The sequence below is a fragment of the Amblyomma americanum genome, chromosome 5 (assembly GCF_052857255.1).
Source record: "Amblyomma americanum isolate KBUSLIRL-KWMA chromosome 5, ASM5285725v1, whole genome shotgun sequence".
Classification (NCBI taxonomy): domain Eukaryota; kingdom Metazoa; phylum Arthropoda; class Arachnida; order Ixodida; family Ixodidae; genus Amblyomma; species Amblyomma americanum.
The window spans coordinates 26,416,381-26,442,572 of record NC_135501.1 but is presented as its reverse complement, the minus strand read 5'-3'; the positions used below and the strand labels follow the sequence as shown (position 1 = coordinate 26,442,572).

Here is a 26,192-nt window from a genome sequence, read left to right as displayed (position 1 = left end):
ACTGTCGTTCGTTTCGACGATCTCTGCCATATTCAGTGCGCTGTTCTGTCTTATAGCCGCATCATATTCATTCAATAGCTCTGGAGAGTTCTGTAGGCGTCTTGTCAGCTGGTGTAGGCGTCTAAGAGCAACCTCTCTGTTATCATCTAAATCCGCAACAGGTTTCCAGGGAAGGGCTACCTCATAACGACCTTCTTTCAGCTGTACCGTGTCCTCAAAAAACTCTACAGCGGCATTTGTTCCGGTCTTTGCCTCATTTTCGTTTATCCCACTCGATTCCAATGTCCAGAATTTCGTCAATACGTCAGTTGTGCTTCTTTCCGTGACCGATGTTCGCAGGTCGACCGTTTGCATGCAGTGGGGCCCTTCGTCTATGCCTTGAACTGGTCCTTGAATGATCCAACCAACAGCTGTTTCAACGGCTCTCAGTTTTCCGTCGATCTTTGTGGATCGGCCGGTCGTTAGCACCCAAATGTGATCGGAACCTATTAGAAGCCCAGCGTTTCTAGGTCCTCCGTCGTTGGTAAAATCGGCGGGTTCGCAGCCGAGTGTTCTCAGCCTGTCCGTCAGTGTCACGGGTGGTGTTGGGATATGCTGATCGCAAATTACGTCGGTCTCCAGAACCTCCAGTTCAGAAGTTTTCCCATTTTTAGTTTTCACCTTCACCATAACTCGCCTGAATAATTTTTGTTCTTGGTGACCGCCAAAGACCCCCACGGTCAGCATTTCTTCTCCGAGAAGTCTGCATCCTAGTCTTGTCGACGCTTCCGATGCGATGTACGAGCGTTGGCTTCCGCCATCGAAAAGGACTCGCTGTGGCGTCCAGGTTTTTTGGCCACCACAGTTAACTGCCGCCGTTTGCAGTAAGACCGTCCTCATGGGAGCGGATTCGGATCCTGTTTTCGACGTTTCAAGGCTAACCTGTGCGTTTGTGACCCCATTAGATGCTTCTCTTTTGTGAGCTACCAAGTAGGAAGGGTCACATGTTGAGGTAGCGTGTCTCTTCCCGCACTTCATGCATTTCATGTACACATTACAATTTCTTGAGCAATGCCCTTTTCGTGTACCTTTAAAGCATCTTCCTGCCGCTTGTAGAAGTTGTTTCTTTTCGTCTATGCTTTTCTGTGTATCGCATTCATGCGTCTGATGCTCCTCAGCCTTGCAGAAGAAACAGCAGAAACAAAAGCAGAAAACAGAAGAAACAGGAGAAGAAGTTTGCTCCTTTCGACTGTCCTTAGCGCTTTTCGTTATATCCATGCTCCGTAATGCAGCCAGTATTTCTCGACTTTCCACTTCGATTCTCAGGAAAGCAATAAGGCGTGAAAAGGACGTCACAGTACCATTTTTAGTTTCGTTAGAACTTTACGAAGCGTCGTCGGTCGTTGATTCCTCGCCCTCGTCCGAGGAGCTAGTTGTCGCGATGAAGCATTGACGGATGTAGTCGAGAAGGATGTCCGTTGGTAAAGCTCGTTGCACAATCGGCATGAGCAGTGAGCTGTAGGAGTCATGCTTTTGGCCCAGTGTCTCCAAGCCCTTGATGTGCGCAGCCAGAGTATCGTACAGGCGACGAAGTCCGCGTACGTCGTCCGAAGAGCGAACTGGCTGTACATCAATCAGCTTCTTCATATGCTCTTGGCTTAGTAGCTGTTCGTTGCCGAAGCGCTTCTTGTGGAGCTCTACGGTGTCGCTGTAGCACCATGCGGTTGGTGGAAGTCCGGCGAGTGCAGCAGCGGCGTCACCTGTGACCGATGCCCGCAGGTAGTGGAACTTGTCGACAGATGACAGCTCTTCGTTCTTGTCGACTACTTGTTCGAACACTTCCAAGAAGGGCTGCCAGTCGTGTCGCCGTCCGCTGAATCTCGTGAGCTCCAGCCTTGGCAGTTTGAGCCTTAATCTTGGAGGTCGTTGTGGCCTGGGCGGCGTTATTCTCGTGCTGAGTCGTTGGTGGGTTTCCAGTCGGGTTGGAGATACACTGCGGCAGCTTTGCCAAGATGGTTACGATGCGATCGTTGTTTTCGAAAATCTGCTCGTACTCCGTCTCGGCCTGCTCATCATCCAGTGTCTCCTCGAGCCGACTGTTCACAGCGTTGAGCTCAGCATGGAGAGACGCTAGTCGAGCGTGCAACACACTAGCATCACTGTGAGTTAGCCGATCTAGCCGCTCGAGGCATTCCTTGGTAAGCTTCGTTACTTGAGTGCGCAATACATTTCGCTTCTTGCAGATGTGCTCCATCGTTGTACCAGTATTGTTGCGGACCATCGGAATTGCTTCAAATAACCAAAGGATGAGACGACTTCAAGTAGCAGCGTTGGATCTGTTGAGATGAGAGGCCACAGTAAGGCGAATATCCACGGTTCGTTGTTCGCAATTTCGTCTCTTCGCTTCCCGTCCCGGGTTTCGGCATCAACTTTTGTATGATATGTCGGGAATACGTTGACGGTCGTTGAAGAGTAAGCAACCGATGAACGAAGAAAACTGAATTTAATACTGGGTAAAAGAGAGAGCTTACAAAAAGGTTCGACGCGTACAAGGTTCGTTTTGCGACTGACGCTTTCGCTGTTGTCTCGTCGCTCTCACTGTCTCAGTCGCCAGACGCCTCCCCTCTTGCCACTCGGGGACCTCCCGCGTTGACAGATGCACTCCAGTGAGAGCGGCCTTGCGTGGAGCAGGGGGACGCGGGGCGCCCTCCTCGAAGGGCATCGACGGTAATAATTAAGTCCGGATGTTTCCGCAAAGCAGTGGATTGGTCTCAGAGGTCGACGCACGGAAAACCATCTTTCCCCGAAACATAATGTTCACAACACTGAATACGTCTTTGCGTACGCCAGCCGTGCTCTCACGAAAGCTGAGTCGAACTACACCGTGACTGAAAAGGAGTGTCTGGCCGTAGTGTGGGCCCTCATAAAATTCCGGCCATACTTATATGGCCGCTCGTTCACCGTCGTTACTGATTCCCACACCTTGTGCTGGTTGGCCTCACTCAAATATCCCTCAAGGCGCCCTGGCCGTTGGACCCTCCGTCTTCACGAATTCGACATTACCGTAGTTTACCGGTCGACCCGCAAGCACTCCAACGCCGATGCATTGTCCCGCTCGCCCCTTCCCTTCTGCGCCCTCTTCGCCGATATCTGATTCCCTAATCGCCACGCTGACTGCCATGAACATGCCCCCTCAGCAGCGCCAAGATCCACCGATTTCATCCTTGCTTGACGTATTTCGAGCACACTCTACGGCCTCCTTCCTTCGGGCTCACCGTCGCCAAGCTTCCCATTTCGCCCTCCGCGACGATCGCCTGTACAGCCGCAACTATTGTCCAGACGGCAGAAAGTGGCTTCTCGTGACTCCCCGACATCTCCAGTATAAGATTTGTGAACACCACCATGCCGACCGTCAGAGCGCTCACGTTGGCTCGCTGAAAATCTACGAGCGACAAAGCCAGAGGTACTATTGGCGGGGCATGTGCAACTTCGTCGCTACGTTCACTCCTGCACTACTTGTAAGCAGCGGAAGTCGACACCTCGCCGCTCGGCTGCCCCGTTGCAGCCAGTACCGTGCCCGGCACGCCGTTTCGATCATGTGGGAATCGACTTATATGAGCCGCTTCCCTTCACGACAGCTGGAAATCGACGGATCACAGTCGCCGTGGACCATCTCACTCGGTATGCTGAGGCCGCTGCCCTGCCTGCAGCTACCTGATCGCGACGCCGCCTTCCTTCTTCATCACTTCGTACTGCGCCACGGCGCTGCTCCAGAACTTTTCAGTGAGCGCGGCCGTGTTTTCTTGTCTGAAGTTGTTCACGACCTTCACGATGTGTGCAACACAGTCCACCGCACCACTACTGCCTACCACTCCCAAACCAACGGCCTCAACGAACGCTTCAACCGGACTCTTGGGGACACGATCGCCATGTACATTCGCTTCGACAGCTCTAAAGGGATTAGGTCCTTCCATTCGTAACCTAAGCATATAACACCGCATCTGAAGCAACCACCGGCATTTCCCCATTCTTTATTTTATTCGGGCCCAACCTTCCAGCAGGTTGGATGCAATCCTTCCCAACAACCCCAACAGGTGGGAATATACTTCCCTTTCTGACATTACCCGCCATGCTAAGCAGTGCAGCCTGTTGGCTCGCTCATTCACCGCAGAACGTCAAGGCCTTCGCAGACATGAGTGCGATAAAGACACGCCCGGTTTTTATTTCTCCACAGGATCTGGCTCTCTGTTTTTTCTGCGTCCAAATTTTCGGCCGAGCACATCGGCTCTTACCGCATTTTAGAGCGTGTGCCACCTGTGAACTACATCATCGAACCGGTGACGCCATCTACCACTGCCGCCGTGGCCGCGACGTCGTTCACGTCAGCCAATTGAAGCCCTATTACAGCCCCCTCGCCGTCTTCTCGCCTTGAGTGGCCAGGATGGCTCCCTCTTTCCGCTGGAGCGACGAAGCGCTAGCGTCGCCAGTCGGATGCTCGTGCTGGAGAACTGTCGCTTGTGTCCCGGTCTCTCGCCTCGCTGGTTCTTAGACTACTTGTGTTAGGGTCTTCGTAGCCGGCTCTTTGAACGTGCCGATAAACCGCCCTCGTAAACTGAACAAATATTTCCTCAAGCATTTGAGCATCCCTCCGCGGATGCCGAGGACACAAGGTCGCGCAGAAAATCAAACCTCTATGCTTTGTCGTAGGCTTTCTCTAACTCACGAAGGACTGCAAGGCAGTGTTGTCTATGCATAATTGCTTCTCGGACTGCGTTCTCAAGGCGGACAACAGGGTCGGGCGTAGAGCATGGTTTATTTAAATCCACAATGATGGATGTCAAGACGTTCTCGAGATTCAAGTACTGTGAGCACAGTGCGTGACCCTCGTCTTCATCTGTGAATATTCATCATCATCTCGCATCTTCGTCTTTTGACGAGTGGCTGCCATATTTGCCAGCGGGAATAAAGAGCTCGCTTGGTCCACAGTCTCACAGTACAAACTTCAACCGAATTTTCAGAATGCTTTCAAAAGATTGAGCTTGTCAGGGCCATTGCTTGTCGGGCTATTGAGCCTGTAACTTGTATGGGAGGTAGGCATCTTTTCTGTCTTCAAAAGTGCTACAAGAATGGCTTTTTCCCGACCCCCTGGTATTGCTCCTGACACCCATATTTTGTTTAAAAATTTTTAGAAGAGGAACCAACAAAAAAGGAACCGCGGACGGGGAATAGCTACCATCTAGTTCATGAACCTCCGACATTTTTTCGATGTAATTTGGCTGTTTATAGATAAAACATAGCTCTGCCAACACGGTTTTTGGCATTGCTGCAGACCACCGAGCTTTAGCTCTTGCTTTTTTTAATGTTTATGAGGTTCTCCTGCATGGGCTGTCTGCGAAATATATCCAAGCTCTATTTGATTGTTTCTTCACTTCCTCCCAATCTCATGTCCACCACACTTTATGGTTCCGTCGTACAACTCCTGAGTACTGACAGATAGCTAAGTGTGTTGAAGCAAGGATAAAATTTCGAACATTTCGCTTATTTTATTCACATGAAGATTTTTTTAATCTGTATTTTCTAAAATGGGCTCTGCTCTAAAAAGTTGCTAGTTTTCTAAATGAAGCTGCCAATGTCGTGGTCCTGTCTGGATGTCTGATTGTGCGTATGACAGGCTGATTGCGAGCGAGCCATGGCCACTTCCACAGAGCTCATTTAAAATGTACAATTTAAAATCACTAAATATAGACAGTGAACTAACAGACAAATATAAACCGCTCGTTTTCCTAGAGGTAACTGAGCAGTACGTAGGTTTACCTTTGTTCAGTAAGCTAACGCTATGGTGCAGAATACAATTCTCGGTAATTTGTCCTCTAGAGTCAGTTTTACACTTCCCCAAAAGCAGGAATCGACGTCAAAATCGTAACCTACCATATATGGCTCTGGTATCTGCCCTAAAATGATTTCTACTTCATGGACGGTTACGCTGAGGTGTGCGTATTGATTTATGTGTAAGCAAGGTGATTGGCACCGCACATAACTGGTTTTTAGGTCAAGGCAACCACTTGCGACGCCATTTTTAAGTATTACAGCAATGCCAACGACGGTCGGGTTGCCTACCCTCGGTTTCAGCGGAACAATATTTTTGTCAGTACAATTGCACGTTAGCAACGTAAATTTGGTTCTTGTATGCACAAATATACAGAGGAGGTTTGGCTGAGATGTATTCTACGTCATATCGGTTTTGTAGTACTCCCCCACAATTCCAGTGAATTATGAACGCCATTCATGTGCTGTATGAAGTGCAAAAATTAGGATGTTGCTTTCGACCTCGCATTTGGGACTTCTCTTTTTGATGTTCTAAGTGGTTCTCACATCCTTGTGGCATCGGCGGGACAGGACTACCCAGGCATGTTGTGTCAATCGTCTCCTCAGAGGCGCTGGAAGATGATGCAGAACGCTCGGGTGCTTTGGAGTTAGACTCTGCCGTGTGAAGCGAGGCCTTGAGGCCCGCTGACGTGTGGTTTTGGGCACTCTGCTTTGCGGGTGGTGGAGCAGCGCTAGCTGTTTCCATCAGGGGCGCGGATGGCCATGCGCCAGGCTCAATGTGTGTGGCCTGGGCAGGCACCGATTACCGCCATGCGGCCGCTCCCTTTTGGACCGCAACAGCATAATTAGGATGTTGAACCAACGAAAGCCGCTTTCACGCTCCGCCAAAAATGAGGTTCCCTGTCACTTTTAGTGTAACTATTTCGTTTTCCTTCCTCCGGGCTGGACACGACCACGAGTAAGCCGGATGACTGCCCTCACACCTTGCGCAAAGGTGCGGATGTACTTCAGAGTTCTCAGCAATCATGTGAAGCACGCTTGGCGCATGTCTCTGGGCTCCGGCAGCTCTGCTTGCATTGGTCGTATCTTTGGCATTTTTTGTATCATCGGCGTCGATTGGGTATGCATTGTCTCAGCTGGAGCTTCTTGTAGACTACCCCCACATAGTCGGGAAGCCTGCTAGACGCAGTCTTGAGGACGAAGTGCTTCGTTGGTGTTTTCCTATTGTGTCGGGGCATTCGGTTCTTTTAGTCCTTCCAAAAGTTCTCCCTCACTGAAGAGCCTAAGGTCATCGTCGGAGGCGGCTCCATGGGCTGTATTCAACGATTGATGTGGCATGACTGTTACAGGGGTGTGTCAAACAGACAGGATTTCGGAAAATTCTTAATAGTGGTGGTTGCACAAAACTTCCAGTAGATCTCTATTTGCAAACGTTTTGATCTTGTAGTGCTGGCATATGTCATCTTTAAAAATTCTTGTGACAACGAGCGGTGAGATACATGCCCAGCTTTCTCGTGCAAAAATTTTGAAAATTGGAGAATTGCAAGACACTGTTATGGAAATATTGAAAATATTGGCCCATTATTCTGATATGTAGCAAACTTTTTTCTTTTAAGTGCTTAGATGACCACTACAGCCGCAAATTTTTTCAAAAAACTGCACGGAAACAACGAACTGAAGTTCCGGCCACCAATATTTAATAGATACGATGGTAATCACAGAAGTAAGGTCTCCAATGCGCTGGGGCTGCAGGAAATTTATTGCACGGCTGTTGGCCACTCTACTCGGTTCACTGCTCTTCCTCTCCAAAACAAGTTCACGTTTTTCCTGGGCCGGCCAGTCTGGGCTCGGCGACCGTTTGTGTAAGGAGGTGCCGCTCGTCCCTGCAGCGAGGTGCGAAGTTCGCGCAGTTATTCTATATTGGAACGCAAGAGGCCGTAATCATGCTGAAATTAATCACTAATGGACGGACGCGTATCAAGACCCGTGCATGGATATCAAAGATGTCCGCAAGTCGAATAGGGAGTCTACTCTTTTTTGTACTGAAATCCAAGACAAACAAAAAAGAAGCAGGCGACCTTGAATTTTCCACGAGACAGTGGCGAAGGTTAAAGGAATGGTGCGACAAGATCTGAGGGTCTCTATTGCTGGTCTGTGCATTTCGATTCCTGTGGTGTCGTGAAGTGCCATCCAATAGATTTTGAAGCGCGCACAGTCTGCCGGCAATGTTATGACAGTGTACTTTGAGACTTAAACGGCGGATTTTTCGTCGACTCTATGGCTCTTGGAACCACGATAAATGCTGACAGGTATTGTTGACATTGCTACCACTCAGACAGGGTATTCAGAATCGAAGATGAGGAATGCTAAGAAAGGGCGTTAGACTTCTCCGAGACAACACTCGCCCCGACGTCGCCCGTCGATCTGTCGCTCTCTTGCAGCAGTTCGTATGGAAAATCACTACCCATCCCGCTATGGCCAGGACTTGGTACCCAGTGACTACCTCTTTTTTCCTAAGTTGACAGAACATCCGGCCGGAAGGCGCTACAGCGACGATAACTTGGGTGTAAGCTCACCTCCAACGCTTCCACAACGACATGGCCGTGAGCTGGCATGACAAGGGCATACAAAAACTGCCCCAGCGTCTGCAAAAATACATAGACCGTACCGGCGAGTATGTGGAAAAACAGAACAATGTTCAGACCTTAAACGGGCTAAACGTATTGAAAATATGCGCTTTTTTCAGCTTTTAAATGAATTGAAGAACCTTTTTTTTTTGGATGAGTTTCGTACAGTTCTGACCTGTTGCTCAGCGCTGAGCTGACACTGTTCATTCTGTCTTCCCTAAAAGCACTTCACTTTTTAGTCAGCCGCGCCAGCCACGTCTTCTTGGAGTGGTAATATATGCCAGATTTCTGCGCATAGTCATGCTAAAAAGGCTGAATTTTGTGCCGCATATACCACATAATAGTGGTGGACATCAGACGGCCACCTACAAAGAGAAGATATTCGAGATTAAAGTCGATCGCAACCGAGGATGACTCACAGCAGCCGAGAGGGGTCACTCTCACCTAATAACATATGGAGCCAGAGTTTTCTGAAACTCTATGAAATACAATGCCTTTAAAGAAATCAGGACGGTTGCTGGACGCAGTTCACTGCCGCCCGTCGGCCATATATCAGGTGGTCGGCCGTAAGCTGGGTGTTTGCCAGCGCTACTAGTTGTTCAAAACGGCTGCTTTCAAGAGAATGGACGACTTATAATATGTCCTTTTCATGGGAAATTCTATTTTTGATTGTAATCTCACTATAAAACAATCATAATTTCCCTCCCTCATTTAATAACTCTCCTTAGTAGCTTCGCAATGGCTTCGGCTCAGACAGTACCAATATATCTTTTTCTTTTTTCTTTTCTACTGCGCAAACTTTTTTATTAATTTCCTAGTTCGTATTGCGTTAGGTCTGTTACACTTAGTGGCACGGGCCGGGGAAACCTTTTTTTTTAGATCACCATAGTATTAGTAGTAGTATTTTATTTAAAGGAATTACAAAAATTACTGAAATTGCGCGCACAAGACAAGTTATGCCAGATCGTTCCGCCGATCTCAAGGCTTTCCGCACTACTGGCAGATCTGTCCGCATAGTGCGCGGCATATTTTGCATTGCACTGATTCCTTTATGAAAAAGACTGCACTAGTCGTATTGCTCGTTACTTGGGATTGCTCACCTCTCGGCGTCGTGGCAACCATTGTGCTTAGCACGGCACCATTGAGCACACCTCCCTGGGCAGCATCTCCTTTGCCTCGTGCCCGAACTGACACGTTGTATTCCCGGCCCGGTTGCAAGGGCAGCGTCACGTTGAGCTCGTTTTTCTGCCAGAACCAATCAGGAGGCAAGACCAGATCCCTGCGCTCGGGTCCCGAAGATCCTTCTTTCTCGGCCCACTGCACTTCAAAGCCGAGTGGCTCTGAGTTCCACAACAGCGGACCCACCACGGTGATAACGACATTCTCGGAGTGCGCCGAGCGCACGATGATGTCGGCTGGTGCTGACGGTGCTGCGTACAGAGACGACGAACTTTGCATCTCTGAGACGGATCGGAGGTGCAGCAGGATTACGATCGCTGGATCTTTTCCAACCATGGACGTTCGTATGCACAGTTCGAACGATAAAGGAACAAAATGCAGTGTGCACTGTGCCTTCATTTTTTCAATTTGAAACGAAACAATGTATCACTTCATTGTTGCACTGCAGTTACAAGCTGCAAGAGGCCTTTCAGGGAAACTCTAAAGAAAATTGACGATGAGAGTTTTTCTGAAATGTGAATGAAATTTCGGCAGTTTTTTCCCGTTGGCTCAATCCAGAAAACTCAAGATGCGTTGAAAACATTTTATGGCATTGAAGTATGATAGCTTTTTTTTTACTGCGGCAGAAAGGACTTTAAGATACCCAAGAGAAAGTTTCAGCGCCAAGTTCAGATTTTTTTTTCTGCCATGACAGTCGCAATAATGGCACTTTTGTAATGTATAAATTACGAGCTATGGTTCTGAACTCTTGTTATGAAATTCCTAATGTGAGAAAAAATTGGTCCCCTGATGGAAACACAAAAAGTTTTAGCAAAATTACTCAATAAAGACCGGCCTTAAGAATTTTTTTTCTTTAAATTTGTACTTTTTGCTTAAAGCACAACTTCGCACCTCTTACGATATACGTTTTTTTAAGGAAACTGCATGTTTTCTTGCAAAATAAAAACTTGTTAATTTTGTCGACAAAGTTGCGCAACACAGATGAAAATTTTATTTATAGAATAATGTTGGGACTACGACAACTATCTTGATGGGGACATTACCTGTTAGAAATACGTGGAAAAATTAGATTTTCTGGATGTTTTAAACAAATGATGAGCAGTACACGAAAACAGTTATCTCATGCAGGTTATGCTATCAGACGAACATTAAGCGCAAATGTAATTGTCGACCTCCTTAATAACAAGAATCAGTTGTTATTTTTTCAGGCACTGCAGCTAGCAGCAGCTGTTATTTCTTCTGAACGTTAGTAACTGTGACCGTTGACACCCCGGCAAGTAACTACTGAGCCGCACTAATTAAAACCAAACTGCGCGCAAGACTCGTTCGGGCGGCGGGGCCGCGCGCGCAGGAGCCTCACTAAAACGACGCTCTCTCGGTTGCTTTCACTTTCACACTGACTTTATTTACACTGGTCGAAGTTTGACACAAATCACATGAATACAAATGGGGAACCGTGGGAAGGCGAGAAAAGGAGGCATCCCGAGCAGTTGGCCTCGGGTGGCCGGGAGAAAGAGAAATAGAGAGAGCCACTTGTGACCTTGGTCAGACCCGGCGCGAGGGCGGGTGACGCGTTGCCGCACGTTGAGCGTCTTCCTCCGTTCCGTCCCTTCGGGGCCGTCTCCTATTTTCCGCATCCTCCCCCGCAATGAGCTATTTCGGCTCATTGTGCACTGCGTGACACGTCCCAACCTTGAAGTTCGAGAGGGAAAAGGGCTTGCGCTGGTCGACGCATCTCCCCTCTGTTTGGGAGCACAATCTTGCAAGCGCGCACATTACCGTCCCTCCCTGGGAAGGTCTCCTTGACTCTCGCCATCGGCCACATCTGGCGGGGCGTCCGTTCGTCGCCGAGCAGCACAATAGCGCCTTCCTGTATGCTTCGCTGCTGTGTAGGCCTGGTGAAATGAGCGGACCTCAGTTCTAAGAGATACTCCCGCATCCACCGTTTCCAAAACAAATCCACAAGTGCGACGCGGTACTTCCATTTTCTTTGCAGCGTTCCACGCGTCGACTTCGCAGAAGTGGCCGCAGTCGTGGATGGCAAAGCTGTTAGCCGTCGTCCAACAAGGAAATCAGCGAGTGTTAGAGGATATGGCTCCCCCGCATCTGAGTGGACATATGTGAGGGGACGGGAATTTACGACCGCCTCCACCTCTGTGAGATCTGTGTGGAGGCTGTCAAAATCCAGGCTGCTTCTGCCTAGTGTTTTGCGAAGGGACGTTTTCACGGTCCGAACCATTCTTTCCCAGAAGTCACCCCATCAGACCGCTCTTTCCACAATGAATCTCCAGGACATTCGGTATTCGCTGAGATATGCCTGGACCGCTGTTTCCCTCGATGCCCGAAACATCACTGCAATGTCTTTTGACGCTCTTTTAAAGCTGAGAGCGTTATCAGAATGGATTAATTTGCACATCTCGCGTCTAGAAATAAATCTTCTGAGAGCCTTCAGGAAAGAGTTGGATGTGAGGTCTGTCACGAGCTCGAGATAGACTGCTCTGGTTGTCGCGCATGTAAAGAGAGCGATGTACCCCTTGCGAGTCACTCCATTTTTTTATGGGAGTTTGACGTCCGAAAGCGACTCAGGCTATGAGAGACGCCGTAGTGAAGGGCTCCGGAAATTTCGACCACCTGGGGTTCTTTAACGTCCGCTGACATCGCACTGTGCACGGGCCTCTAGAATTTCGCCTCCATCGAAAATTGACCACCGCGGCCGGGATCGAACCCGCGTCTTTCGGGCCGGCAGCCGAGCGCCATAACCACTCAGCCACCGCGGCGGCTAGTCACTACATTTTCACTGCAGAACAGCGGCCCCACAAAGTCGACACCTGCGATCTGGAAGGGGTCAGCCTTGGTAACGCGTTCAGGTGGAAGAGGGGCTACGGGTTCAGCTGCGGGACGGCAACGTTGTCTCTGGCATATAACGCAGCGCCTAATTACCGACTTTATTGCTTGTCTTCCTCTCAGCACACAGTAGCGCTCACGGAGGTGGCATAGGGTGTCTCGCACTCCAGCATGCAGCAAGCGCATGTGCTCGCGAGCGATGAGCAATAATGCGAACCGGTGTGCGCAAGAGATTAGTACTGGATGTTTTGTTTCTTCCTCTTTGGCGCTGTATTGGAGTCTACCGCCAACACTGAGTAAACCATCAGCATCGAGGTAGGGGATGAGAGTTAGGATGGGCGATCTCTTTTCGAGTGGAGTTGACGACTGAAGTGCGCCCATTTCCTTCGAGAAGCTAGTTATTTGTGACAGTCGAAGCAAGTAGTTCTCGGCCTCCGCCAGTTCTGGTGCTGTTAACTCTCCTTCTCGTTTCAGTGAGGGGTTCCGCGAGTTATGCAGAAAGCGCTGAATCCATGCTGTTACGCGAAGGACTCTGGTCAAGGAGCTGCTGTTTTCAATATCTAGCAAATGCTCCAATGCACTGCAGCTCGCTGTATTGAGCACTTGCACGAATCTTTCCTCCTCTACGCAAATCTTGCTATCGATCTGTGGCAGAACAGTGGGGTACACTGTTGAAGTCTTCCGCCAATCAGGTCCGGTCCACCAGGTTTTACTGTCAATCAAGCTGGATGGCATTATGCCCTCTTTGTCAACAAGTTCGCGTGGTTTTCTTTTCCAGGGCAATGCCTCCAGACTAAGGGATCCGTCAGAGATTGAATCTCTTGCACTCGGTTGGCAATGAAAGGTTTCCACCTCAGAGCAGAGCTCTTTATCCAGCTCAGAGCAACAGCCGAGTCACTCCAGCAATGGACTGAAAGAGCTTTCACATTCATCTGCTGAATAAGTGTTTTGGCCAACCGAGCTCCAATTAGAGTCCCCACTAGCTGCAACTGTGACAATGACAAGCGCTTTAATGGAGCCACCCTTGACTTCGCCATCAAAAGGGATACAGTGAAGCTCCCGTCTTCATTTTTGTCTTCACGTAAGCTACGGCACCGTAAGCTTTGGGGCTGGCATCCCAGCAAACATGTAGCTCCGGCTCGGCATGCTCTCCCCCCAAGACGATTTTGCGAGGTACCGAAATGCAGCGAAGCTCAGTAAGCTGCTGGCACCAACTGTTCCATTTCTCTAATACGTCCGTTGGCAGCTTCACATCCCAGTCTGTATCGCGCTCCCAAAGGGTTTGAAACAAAACCTTCGCTGTAGTGGAGATTTGGGCGAGGAAACCTAAAGGGTCGAAAATACGCGCCGACGCTTGTAGCAAAGATCTCTTCGTGTCCTGCCGCGTTCTCAAGAAATCTGTTAGAGTGTTCATCTCAAACACGAAGTCGTCAGCGTTGGGCCTCCCTCAATTCGACACCGAGGATCTTTGTCGTCGTGAGCTCCGGCAAGCTGCCTCGTGCGTTATCACTTTCGAATACCATCGTTGCAAGCTCTGCCGCATTCGATCGCCACTTGCGCAGATGCATGCCGGCCTTGTTCATAATGCACTGCGATTCTTCACAGATCCGTTCCTCCTCCCCTATGGTTTTAGCGCCCGTCACTAGATCGTCCACATACAGGTGATTTTTGAGTACATTCGCAGTGCTCGAATAAATGTCCTGCATGGACCCTATATGGTGTTTGAGAGTTGCTGCAAGCAAAAAGGGACTCGATGTTGCTCCGAACGGCACTCTCGTCATACGGTACTCTTTGGCAGGGGGCAGAGGTTCCGACTGCTTGGGCGCTCGTTCATACCACAGAAAACACAGGGCGTCGCGGTCACTTTCGGCGAGCTGCACCTGGAGGAATGCCTTTTCTATGTCTGCCATGATGGCGATGCTGTGGGTTCGGAACGTGATTAGGATGTCTAAGAGATTTGGATTCAAATTTGGTCCCGCAAACAGAACAACATTGAGCGAGAGTGGACCTTGTGTGCTCGAGGACGCGTCGAAAACAACTCTCAGCCTGGTTGTCTCGCTTGTCGGTCTGACAACGCCTCGATGCGGGAGATAACAAATATGTCCCTTTGGGGACTCACCGTTTCCGTTGACCTCCTCGGCGTGTCCGGCAACCAGGTATTCTCGCAGCGCTTTGTCGTAAGCTTGCATGATATCGTCACTTCTCATCAGCTTGGCTGTTAATGACCGAAGCCTCTGCGCAGCTACCCCTTTATTGTCAGCTAAATTTGAAGCAGTGTGTTTCCAGGGCAGGGCCACCTGATAACGACCATCTCTGTAAGTGACGGTCTCTTGGAAGTCTTTAAGAACTTCGTCTTCCTTGTTTGTGGCTTCTCTGTCGACTATCCCAAGGTGTTACAGCTCCCAAAATGATTTCAGCTGTCTGGATAGGACGTCGTTGTCCTGTTGGGTGGTCACCAAGACGCGCATGACTCCGCTGGTTGTCGTCAAACACGTCGTCGCCATTGTTTTCGAAACTATACCTTTTAATGTCCACCCAAAGATGGTCTCCACGGCAACGAGCTTGTCGCTGACACGCTTGACTTTTCCGGTAGTGACGTCCCAGTATCGGTCAGCGCCAATCAAGACACAGACGCCGGTGTTCTGTCGATGGTCGCCAGGAGCCAGATCAGTGAGCGGGAGCCCTTGGTCTGCAGCCAGGCTGGTAGCGGAGGCGTCCGGTGGTTGTAGAAAGTCCCCGGAAATCTCAGGAACCTCGAGGGCCTCGACTCGAGTTATGTTGTCGTTATGCCGGCTTCGTAGCCATAACTCGACTCTATTGAACGTTTTGATGCTTGGCTTCGTGATCCCAAAGGTGTGAATGGCGAGACGTTCTTCGCCCAGCACTCGAAGCTTAAGACGCCGGGAAACTTCTTTTACGAAAGTTCGTTGGCTGCCACCGTCGAGCAGTATTCTAACCAAGGCGCGATTCTGTTTCTCTTCTGCCCAGGCTTGTGCTGTCTGCAGGAGCACGCTCGGAGTGGAGTTAGTCTGTGCCATCTGTAACTATGACGGCACGGTAGTCTCAAGAGGTGCAGGGACGTTTCTTGCATGAGATGGTGTCGGCCTGTTTAACTCGCAGACGCCTGTAGCGTGCCGGGCGGAGCATTTCGAGCACTTAAGCCACTTGGCTGATCGGCCTTCGGTTGCCCAATGGTTCCTTTTCGCATATTTGAAGCACTTCTCTCTTTGACCATGATTGCCTTCATTTCTAGCGGAACGCAGACCACACAGTCCTGCGGAACGTGATCTTCAGCACCACAAAATGAGCACTGCGACTCTCTGCCCTTTACAGCGAAGATTGCTGCGGAAGGCGTCTTTCCCTTTAGGCTTGAATCCCTCGGTTTGAGAACAGTGCTCTGCGACTGGCGGCCGCTGTACTGTGCTCGTTCTCTGCTCTCCACTTCCATTCTTAAGAAATCTCGAAAATCTTGGAGTTCGTCTTGCGGACTGGCTTCAGCGGTAGCTTTCTCTCGGCAGTATTCAAGGCACAGCTGATCAGGAATGCTTTTCCTTAAGACAGTCAGCAATAGCACGCCATACGTACTCGATGTCACTCCCAGTGCCTCGAGGCTTCGGACTCCGCACTGGATTTCATCATAAAGGGTCCTGAGCCTTTCCATGTCCTGGAGGTTGTGTACCGGGCGAACACTGAGCAACCGTGTCATGTGTTCTTCGATTATGACGTCTTCTTTCTCGAATCTTTCCGTCAGCGTCTTGATCGCTACTGCGTACTTTTCACTGCTTAGGGATTGCCCTTTGATAGCCGCGGCCGCCTTTCCTGTGTTGTAACTCGTCAAGTACCGGAATTTAGCGATTGCTGAAAGAACTTCATTTTTGTGAATTGCTGATTCGAACTGATTTTAAAATATCTGCCATGATCGCAACTATCCGCTGAACTTAGCGATTTTCAGCTTCAGAAGTTTGGTAGTTGCTGACGGTAACTGGCTCGTGGTGATGCCGGTGTTCGCTGAAGGCTGCGAATTAGGCTCTGGAAGAGCCCCTGTTACTGGCGGAGTTGTCGATCTATCTTCGCTCGAGGTTTGGTTACGCAGGGATCTTTTGATGCGTGTTTTCGTGACGCTGATTTTCTCTCTGAAGACAGATACGGCTGCCAATTCGGAGTCGAGTTCCTGCAGGTCTGCCCTCTTCTCCATGCTCTCATTAACTGCTTTAAGCTCCTCTGATTCCTCGACAAGGAGGTCAAATTGTTCTTCCTCACCGCTCTGTACTGCAGGCTCTTGTAGGAGCGTGCTGGCTGCTGTAATGATCCTGTCGATCGCTTGTCGTAGTGCGGCTTGCTTCTTCTGGAGTCGTTCCATGGAGTTCTAGATCACTGTGAAATACGTTTCTCGGGTTTCGGCACCAAAACTGACGGAGGCCGAGCATTACTGGCTTCGACTGTCACAAATGACAAGCTTCTCGAAGGGAATGGGCGCACTTCTGTCGTCAACTCCACTCGACAAGAGATCGCCCATCCTAGCTCCAACCCCTACCTCGATGCTGATGGTTTACTCAGGGTTGGCGGTAGACTCCAATATAGCGCCGAAGAAGAAGAAACAAAACATCCAGTAGTAATCTCTTTAGCACACCGGATCGCATTATTTGTGGTCGATCGTGAGCACATGCGCTTGCTGCATGCTGGAGTGAGAGACTACAGGAAGCGGAAAATACCGGACGACGGACAGAGTAAGGGACACAAAAAACAGGTTCACAGGAGACACCCTATGCCACCTCCGTGAGCGCTACTGGGTGCTGAGAGGAAGACAAGCAATAAAGTTGGTAATTAGGCGTTGCGTTACATGCCAGAGACAAAGTTGCCGTCCCGCAGCTGAACCCGTAGCCCCTCTTCCACCTGAACGCGTCACCAAGGCTGACCCCTTCCAGATCGCAGGTGTCGACTTTGCGGGACCGCTATTCTCCAGTGAAAATGGAGTGACTAGCCGCCGCGTTGGCTGAGTGGTTATGGCGCTCGGCTGCCGGCCCGAAAGACGCGGGTTCGATCCCGGCCGCGGTGGTCAATTTTCGATGGAGGCGAAATTCTAGAGGCCCGTGTAGAGTGCGATGTCAGTGGACGTTAAAGAACCCCAGGTGGTCGAAATTTCCGGAGCCCTTCACTACGGCGTCTCTCATAGCCTGAGTCGCTTTCGGATGTCAAACTCCCATAAAAAAAATGGCGTGACTCGCAAGGGGTACATCGCTCTCTTTACATGTGCGACAACTAGAGCAGTCCATCTCGAGCTCGTGAGAGACGTCACATCTAACTCTTTCCTGAAGGCTCCCAGAAGATTTGTTTCTAGACGCGGAATGTGCAAATTAATATATTCTGATAACCATCTGACCTTTAAAAGAGCGTCAAAAGACATTGCAGCGGCCTGGTGGGGTGGCTTCTGGGAAAGAATGGTTCGGACCGTGAAAACGTGCCTTCGCAAAACACTCGGCAGAAGCAGCTTGGATTTCGGCAACCTCCACACAGTTCTCACACAGGATGAGGCGGTCGTAAATTCCCGTCCCTTCACATATGTCCACTCGGATGCGGGGAGCCAGGTCCTCTAACACCCGCTGATTTCCTTGTTGGACGACGGCTAACAGCTTTGCCATCCACGACTGCGGCCACTTCTGCGAAGTCGACGCGTGGAACGCTGGAAAGAAAATGGAAGTACCGCGTCGCACTTGTGGATTTGTTTTGGAAACGGTGGAGGCGGGAGTATCGCTTAGAACTGAGGTCCGCTCATTTCACCAGGCCAACACAGCAGCGAAGCATACAGGAAGGCGCTATTGTGCTGCTCGGCGACGAACGGACGCCCCGCCAGATGTGGCCGATGGCGAGAGTCAAGGAGACCTTCCCAGGGAGTGACGGTAATGTGCGCGCTTCCAAGATTGTGCTCCCAAACAGAGGGGAGATGCGTCGACCAGCGCAAGCCCTTTTCCCTCTCGAACTTCAAGGTTGGGACGTGTCACACAGTGCACAATGAGCCGAAATAGCTCATTGCGGGGGAGGATGTGGAAAATAGGAGACGGCCCCAAAGGGACGGAACGGAGGAAGGCGCTCAACGTGGGACAACGCGACACACGTCCTCGCGCCGGGTCTGACCAAGGTCACAAGGGGCTCTATGTCTCTTTCTCTCGGCTACCCGAGGCCAACCGCTCGGGATGCCTTCTTTCCTCCCCTTCCCACTTTTCCCCTTTGTATTCATGTGTTTTGTGTCAAAATTAAACCAGTGTAAATAAAGTCAGTATGAGAGTGAAAGCCACCGAGAGAGCGTCGTTTTTGTGAGGCTTCCGCGTGTGCGGCCCCGCCGTCCGAACGAGTCTTACGCACAGTTTGGTTTTAATTAGTGCGGATCAGTCGTTACTTGCCGTGGTGTCAGTGGTCATGGTTACTAACATTCAGACGAAATAATATCTAAAGGTCCCTGGTTCGATGCCGTTTTCGGCGCGTTTATATTTCGAATTCAGAGGTGCTCGAAATACCAGGTTACTTCCTTTCACTCTTAGCACGCACGTGTTCCTACATATTTTACTCCAAATTTGCTGCTTAATTCAGGAAATTACGTTATAATCGACTGTTACTATCTTAAATGCCAAAACAGCTACTACTAAGGATAGATGGAAATACATTCTTGAGGCTATCGGTGAGCTCTAGCAGAATACGCAAAAACATGATTCAAGGCATCGTGATCTTTGGCGGAATGAGTGCCAGCTTCACTCTACATAATTGCTTGTGGTCCCCAAACACAAGACTTTTCTCTCTTTCTACTCTCTCCCCTCACCCTCTGTTCGAGTTCTCAGTCGAAAGATATCGTATAGAGAGCGGCAGGTAAGACCCCAAAGCAGTCAAGGGGCTCATACTGACAAACGCGCAGGCCGCTCATATGCGGCGCCTTCGATTAGTTTCTCCACCAGCACCTCCTCGACTTTTCAGTGTATACTTATTTTTGCACTCTTTTTTATTGTGTGCATGGTGCGAGTGTATTCCGTCGAACTGTTCGTCACTTTGGTTGTTTCGCCACCGGCACTACTCGACTAAAATCAGGCCCGTTTGCTATTTTTTTTCTGCTTTTATGTATACTGTTTTTGTTCTGCTTCGCTTCGCTTCGCCTTCTTCCGATTTGTCTTTTATTTTTTTTTCTTAGTGTTTCAGCCAATGCCCAACCAGAACTAGTTGAAGACACGGACAAGGAAGGCAGCAGAAACGATCTGCTGCATAATCTATGTCAAGTTCACGTCTTACTCGCTCTTTTCAGCCTGCTTCACACCAACGTGCCATTCTATGTTGTGAATAAGTAACTCGCGGGGAAGTCTGTACCGAAGTCCATACCTGCTGCCTCGCAAGTAGTGCATGCAAGAAATGAAATTTCACCTGAAGAGGCTGTGAAGAAGTAAACTTCAGCAGGCTTTCCATTGTTTTTCCACTGGCTTGTGTAGTGCGGCTGCACAGACACTTTGTAGCGGGTCCAGCCGTGAAGGCAGCGTAGCACGTAGCTCGTGACCGCGGGGGAGATGCTCGTGCTGAAGGAGTGACGAGCTGACTCTCCCTTGACGACATATTCGTTCAGATTGCTTTTCAGTCGCGGGTCATTCCATGACCAGGACAGCAGCACTGAGCCGTTTGGTTGTGTTTTGCTCTTGAGAGAAATTGTTTCAATATTCTTCCATTCTCTCTCTGCAGAGACGCAAGTAGTGACCCGATAAGTTGGGAAAAGCCATGTAGCCACATTATAAAAGTCTCCACGTGCAAATAATTAAGAAAACTGGAATCAAGCGCATAATTACTGACTGTATCTCGTCTTCGTCCTTGATCTAAACCATGCAATATGCAAAAGAAGACATATCAGGCACACATGAAGAAAGCTGCGCATCAACAAAACTAAAGAGGCAATAGTCTCAAGCAGCTGAAAACGAAGTTATATGAATCGTGAGTATATAAATGACGTGCTAAGCGTTTATTTATTTATTTATTTATTTATTTATTTATTTATTTATTTATTTTAAACTCAGAGAAAAGCATTACAGAGGGGAGTGGGTAATACATAATAACACTGAAAATACATAAACAGCAGAGAACGATAAATTATCAAACAATAGATAAGTTAGAAAAAGTGGTCAACACAATATATCATTCAATAGAAGCGGTAACAGCAGACCTAAGCAATACAGGGTCAGGAATTGTGGCAACTGAGGAAGGAAGGTGGTTCTAGTCATATGACGTGCGAGGAATAAATGAATCCGAGAATGTTTTAGTTGCGCATATAGAAATGCCTACCTTATGTATGTGATCTGTGCGGCGTGAAATATATGAAGGGGGAAGAAGTAACGCGTAGCGAATATACTCATGATGAAATATTTTTTGAAAAAGGCACAGGCGTGCAATTTTGCGTCGTGATGCAAGTGAAGATAGGCCTAGGGTAGTTTTCATAGCGGTTACGCTTGATGTACGCCGAAAGTCAGAGAGAAGAAACCGCACAGATTTGTGTTGTACCATCTCCAGTAGGTCGCTCAAACATTTAACACCAGGGTCCCAGATTGATGAAGCATATTCTAGTTGTGCTTCAATGATGTGCTTGAGTAGATGTTCACAAAAGGTGTCATGATTACTCTGGAGGGTGATGCAGTCCGGAAGATCGTTTCAGAGACGGATGGCACGCGCGAGTGACGAGAAGCTGAAAGCATGTGTGCTGCCATAAATGCGGGCAGAGCTGTAGTTATTATGTAATCAGTGTGATAAGTAGGAGGGACGTTGTAAATCTTCTGTCGGTGAATCAGTGGCATGGACGTATTTGTGAAAGATAGATGAAAGGGCAATCTCGCGACGAATTTGCAACGGATAGAGCGAAAGTTCGATCTTTAGTTGGCTTGCACTGGACTGACAACTGTAATTTTGCGAAATGAAACGACAAGCCCTATTCTGGACAGCTTCCAACTTCTCTATTAGATAATTCTGATGAGGTGACCAGTTGCATGAAGCGTACTGTAGCTGCGTTCTGAAAAAAGTAATGTAGGCTTGTTTACGCACGTGTGGGGTAGTGCATCGCAGGTTGCGGCGAAGGAAACCTAGTGACCGTGAAGCATTAGAGAAAATTTTGGTTATGTCTTCAGCCCAAGAAAGATTTGGTGAAAGATGGGCGCCTAGATACTTATACTGCGTAGTCCGAGCAAATATACCGTTATTAATGTGGTAGAGAAAACGCGAATTGATTGATTTTTGGCTAAAAGAAATTATCTTACACTTAGAAATGATTAAAGTCATAAGCCACGTTTTACACCAGTCGTTAATGCGATTGAGATCACTTTGAAGTGCAATGTGGTCATTAGTACTTTTTATTGGTCGATAAATAATGCAGTCGTCAGCAAATATGCGTATGCAAGATGAGATGTTGACTGGTAGGTCATTAATGTAAATTAAGAAGAGCAATGGACTGAGGGCGCTTCCTTGTGGCACGCCCGATGTAACGTCGGAGAGAGGAGATGAATAATTATTAACAACGGTGAACTGCTGGCGATTAGAAAGAATATTGCTGCCCATGGCAGAGTTAAATAATCTAATTTGAGCCCAGAAAGTTTAGATGTTAGTCGGCAATGTGCTACCAGATGAAATGCTTTGGCAAAGTCCAAAAAGATGTAATCAGTTTGTATGTTAAAGTTCAAGTTGAAGTGTAGGTCAGTGGTAAACCCAAATAACTTCGTCTCACAGGAAAAGCCTTTTCAAAACCATGCTGCTTAGAGAAAAAAAGATTAGATTCCAGGTGATTGTAGATGTGTGATACGAAAGTGCGTTCAAGCGTCTTGCAACAGATGCAGGTGAGATGGGGCCGTAGTTTTCGTGCGAGTGTTTGTTGCCCCTTTTGAAAACCGGTGCAACCTTTCCTATTTTCCATTCGATTGGGAGTTCACCTGTAGATATTGACTGCTTAAAGATATGAAGTAAGATGATGATGGAGACAGAAATGAAATTCTTTTAGTAGTTTTGAATTCATTGCATCAACCAGAGGAAGAGGAATCTGAAAGTTATTTATCAGGTGTACTATGCCATCATGTGTAATGTCAACTGCTACCATGTAGGAGTAACCAACATCTAGTACATACTGCATGTTAGATTCATCTTCGTTAAAAACCGATGAAAAAAAAACGAGTTAAATGCTTTAGGACAGTCAGCATTGGAGTAGGGGGTGTTGTTAACGTCATATATTGAGATATCATTACTGACGCTATTACGACGTATTGTTTTCCAGAACTTGCTTGGATTATTCTTAAATAGCTCAGGATGGTCTTTTAAAAAATATTTATTTTTTTTCATCACAAACGGCGGGACAATACGGCTTAGGTAGGTTTTATATTTACCCCACGCGCATGGTCTACATTCGTGCTGTGCATTTTTGTACAATCTTTTTTTTTCTGATTTCTCATGCGTTGATGCTTTCTTGTAATCCAGCGGTTAGATTTATCATTTCATAGCGTGATAAGTGGGACATGTTCGGCTACAAGTTCCGCGAGCTTGTCTCTAAAAAGAATCCACTTATCTTCTACTGACCTGTCTTGAAAAGAGGGCATCATAAAATTATCAGAAAGCACTTGAAGCTCAACATTTATTGCATTGTAATCTCCTCTGTTATAGTCCCGAATCTTTTTCCTCATGATTCCAGTGAACGAAAATGGAATATTAATTGTCAGTTGAGATAAATTATGGTCGCTGAAACCACCTAAGTAATATATGTCACACACTGTGTCAGGGGCTGTTGTAAAGATGAGTACTAATGTATTGGGACCACGGGTGGGTTGGGTAACTCGTTTAAATAGGTTGACAATTAAAGTCAAATTTATGAACCTTGTTGAAGCAGTGCAGGGGGATAAGAGCTTTTCCCAGTCGATCCGTGCAAACTTAGAGTCTCCGAGTAGACAAGTTACATAAGCCTGGAATTGCTAAAATGCCCTCCTAAGGCTTACACGCAATTTATCTGAAAATGAGTCATCGGAGTTCGGTGCGCGGTAACAGTTGCCTATCAAAAGTTTGATGGAGGAAATAATGCAAACTGTCTAAATGATCTTAGGATTGGAACCGATATTGATAGCAAATGCTGCGAGCACTTTTTTATGCCTCAGAGTACGCCGCGCCTCACTTATGAATGCGATCATGCCTTTATTACTATATGAGTTGGAACCAGAAAGAATTTCGCAGTCTTTGATATCGGGATGTAGCCATGTTTCAGTGAAAGCTATATTATCGGAGTAACTGTCTTCGGGAAAAGATGAGGCATGAGCGCTCTTGGATAAGATACTTCGGATATTAGTAAATAATACCTATAAAGTGGAAGATATTACAGGTTTAGTTTTTTTGTGGATGTGGGTACTATTGCCTCGTATGAGCTATTGATCTAACTGCACGACAGCATCAGTAGTGACATTGTAGATGTACGTTTCGGAGCCCATGCGCAGTTTATCAACTGATAATGTATGCTTCAATTTATGCTGCTTTGCGAACTTGATCGGCTTCGCCCTTGCCTTGCGTGTTGTATTTTGCACTCTGGCTCCGCTAGCTTGCGCGAACAAGCTAATATACATGTTACCGCAGCGGCAGCCTGGTAGTTTGAGCATCCACCTCGCACGCAGGGGGTGTCGATCCACAGTGCCGTCGGGTACCCACCGGTCATACAGTGGGTGGAAACATTCTCAAAGCCTGGTGCTCGGCTTATTCGGGGTATAACGCTAGCAAAATTGCTACTTATCCCCACCTTGAATAGACGAAGAATACCTTGCGCCATGGTGCTCTTTAGCCAAAAAATTATTTCGCCATAAAAGTTCATCATCATAATCACCATTATATATGTTTATGTACCGCGAACTATCAGGGAGCGGAACTGATTAACTGAAGTGATGGATAAAAGGAGAAATTTTGAAAACTGTCGTATTAACATTTTGTAATTTTCTTCCTCATTCATGTTGCTGCTCCTCTACTTTAGCTGCAGTTGTGCATTCTGACCCTCAACGCTGTGTTACTTAATCATATGATTATTGAACCTCTTTCATGGTGTTATCAATCTAGATTGTCAATTGATCCTGGCCCATCCTACTTCGAGGATGAGATGATGTTTAAATAGCCTTGAAAATAAAAAAAATGCAGAGGCTTTCATTCTGCCTTGGGCGCAAATAAGCTGATGATGATGGATTAAACTCAAAGTTGCAGTCACCATTTGGGGCGTTTAGGCACAATCTTTTTTTATTATGTGGTGCACATTCTTCTCAACAAAGTCACTCATGCTAAACCGAAGAACATTACAGCTTGAGAGATAGCGGTGATGTAGCGAATGGGCTACAGGCCAGCATGAGCGTTCCAGTGCGCGCCAGCGCAATCGACGACGTGTGCTTCCAATATATTTACTAATTAAGCATATAGAATAATAAATAAACAGTTTACTGACTGAAAAACAAGGATGGAACTTTTTGGACATCATGCCGGTATTGAACCGGACTGGTCTGTTTTTTAATCTGTGCTATGTAAAAATGTTTGTTACAGCGTACACCAAGCTGACATCCTCAGTGATACTGATACATAACCTTCAGATACATCCCATAATGCAACGACACGTTCAGCTAAATGCGTGATTTCTTGATCACATTCCCACTGCTGAACAACGAACCGACTTGATAGACTACTTCCTGTTGTTAATTGCGATAAGGATAACATCTTATCCATCGCGAAGTTTCGCTCTCACTACAAAGTTGAGCTCTCGGAAAAATATACTCTTCACGCGTTCTTGCTCTGCTCTCATGGAAGCAGATCGAATACTTGGACATAATATAACCACTGGGCAGACAGGACAAAATTGGGTGCCTAAGTGGGCTGGAACGTGTACTGAAGTCACTGTCCTGCGAATAGCTCTTTTGCCGAGGACGAGTAGACTATCTTTCTTCAATTCTTTTTCCTGTGTGGTCATTGCACTGCATTTGATATTCTACGATCAACCAGATAGGTCTAAATGTTGAACAGACAAGGGAAGGGAAATGAGGAGCTCGTTATGACTTATGTAGGAGAGAAACCAATAGTCATCGAAACCAAGGAGTTCAAGGGAATGTTTTTTAAATTGTGATGTTGATCAATGGGACATAAATAGTCGAATTGTTTTATGGCCTGAAGGTAGATGCTTAGAAAGCAGAAGAAAAAACTGGAGGACGCTGAAGGTTCGCCTGTAAGAGTGGAACGCGACAGCCTGTTGAAGCGCTGCGTGAAAGTCCACGAAATGCCATCGCCTTGCCGGTTGGATAAATTGCTCGGAGTCTCCAGGAGACCTCTGAAAACAACAGACTCTGCTCCACACTAGCGCTCGAAGACGGCTTCGGTTCCATCACACCTGTTCAGAAACGAACGACACTACTCGGACGCAGAAAGGCAGCCTACGCGCGACATCTGCCGGGCAAGCGTCGTGCATGACCATGGGGGTTTCAGTAGGTGCCACACGAAGGCGCTAAGACTACGCGCCATAACGGAGGAAATTCACCTGAAGCGCATGTTACTCGCCTAATTCCGGCATCTATAATATGCACGCTCATTATACTCATGTACGCCTCAGTTCAGATCTCGATTATACATTTTTAAGAAACCCGTGTATTCACTAGACGCGTCTTTATACGCGTTCAAACAACTATTGGTCTTGGCGGAAGAAGATGAGGAAGGCGTTCTTAACTGCTGTATCTTAAAACGCTA

The 26,192-nt window shown here is 47.8% G+C and overlaps 1 protein-coding gene across 9 annotated transcripts in view; it reads right to left on the bottom strand.

Annotated features, from left to right (window-relative positions):
• LOC144132344 (uncharacterized) overlaps positions 1–26,192 on the bottom strand; it is a 206,626-nt gene that overhangs the window by 167,685 nt on the left and 12,749 nt on the right. For 8 of the 9 annotated variants that reach the window (XR_013314788.1, XR_013314790.1, XR_013314786.1 and 5 more), the window contains exons 4-5: positions 19,857–20,159; positions 9,533–9,862 (exon numbers count right to left, since the gene is read on the bottom strand). Coding sequence is in view for 3 of the 9 variants with exons in the window: in XM_077664672.1 (XP_077520798.1) it covers positions 9,533–9,862; positions 19,857–20,159 (633 nt within the window). In the remaining 6 variants the exon portion in view is untranslated. The remainder of the gene's footprint in view (positions 1–9,532; positions 9,863–19,856; positions 20,160–26,192) is intronic. The other variant, XM_077664673.1, reaches the window with a different exon arrangement.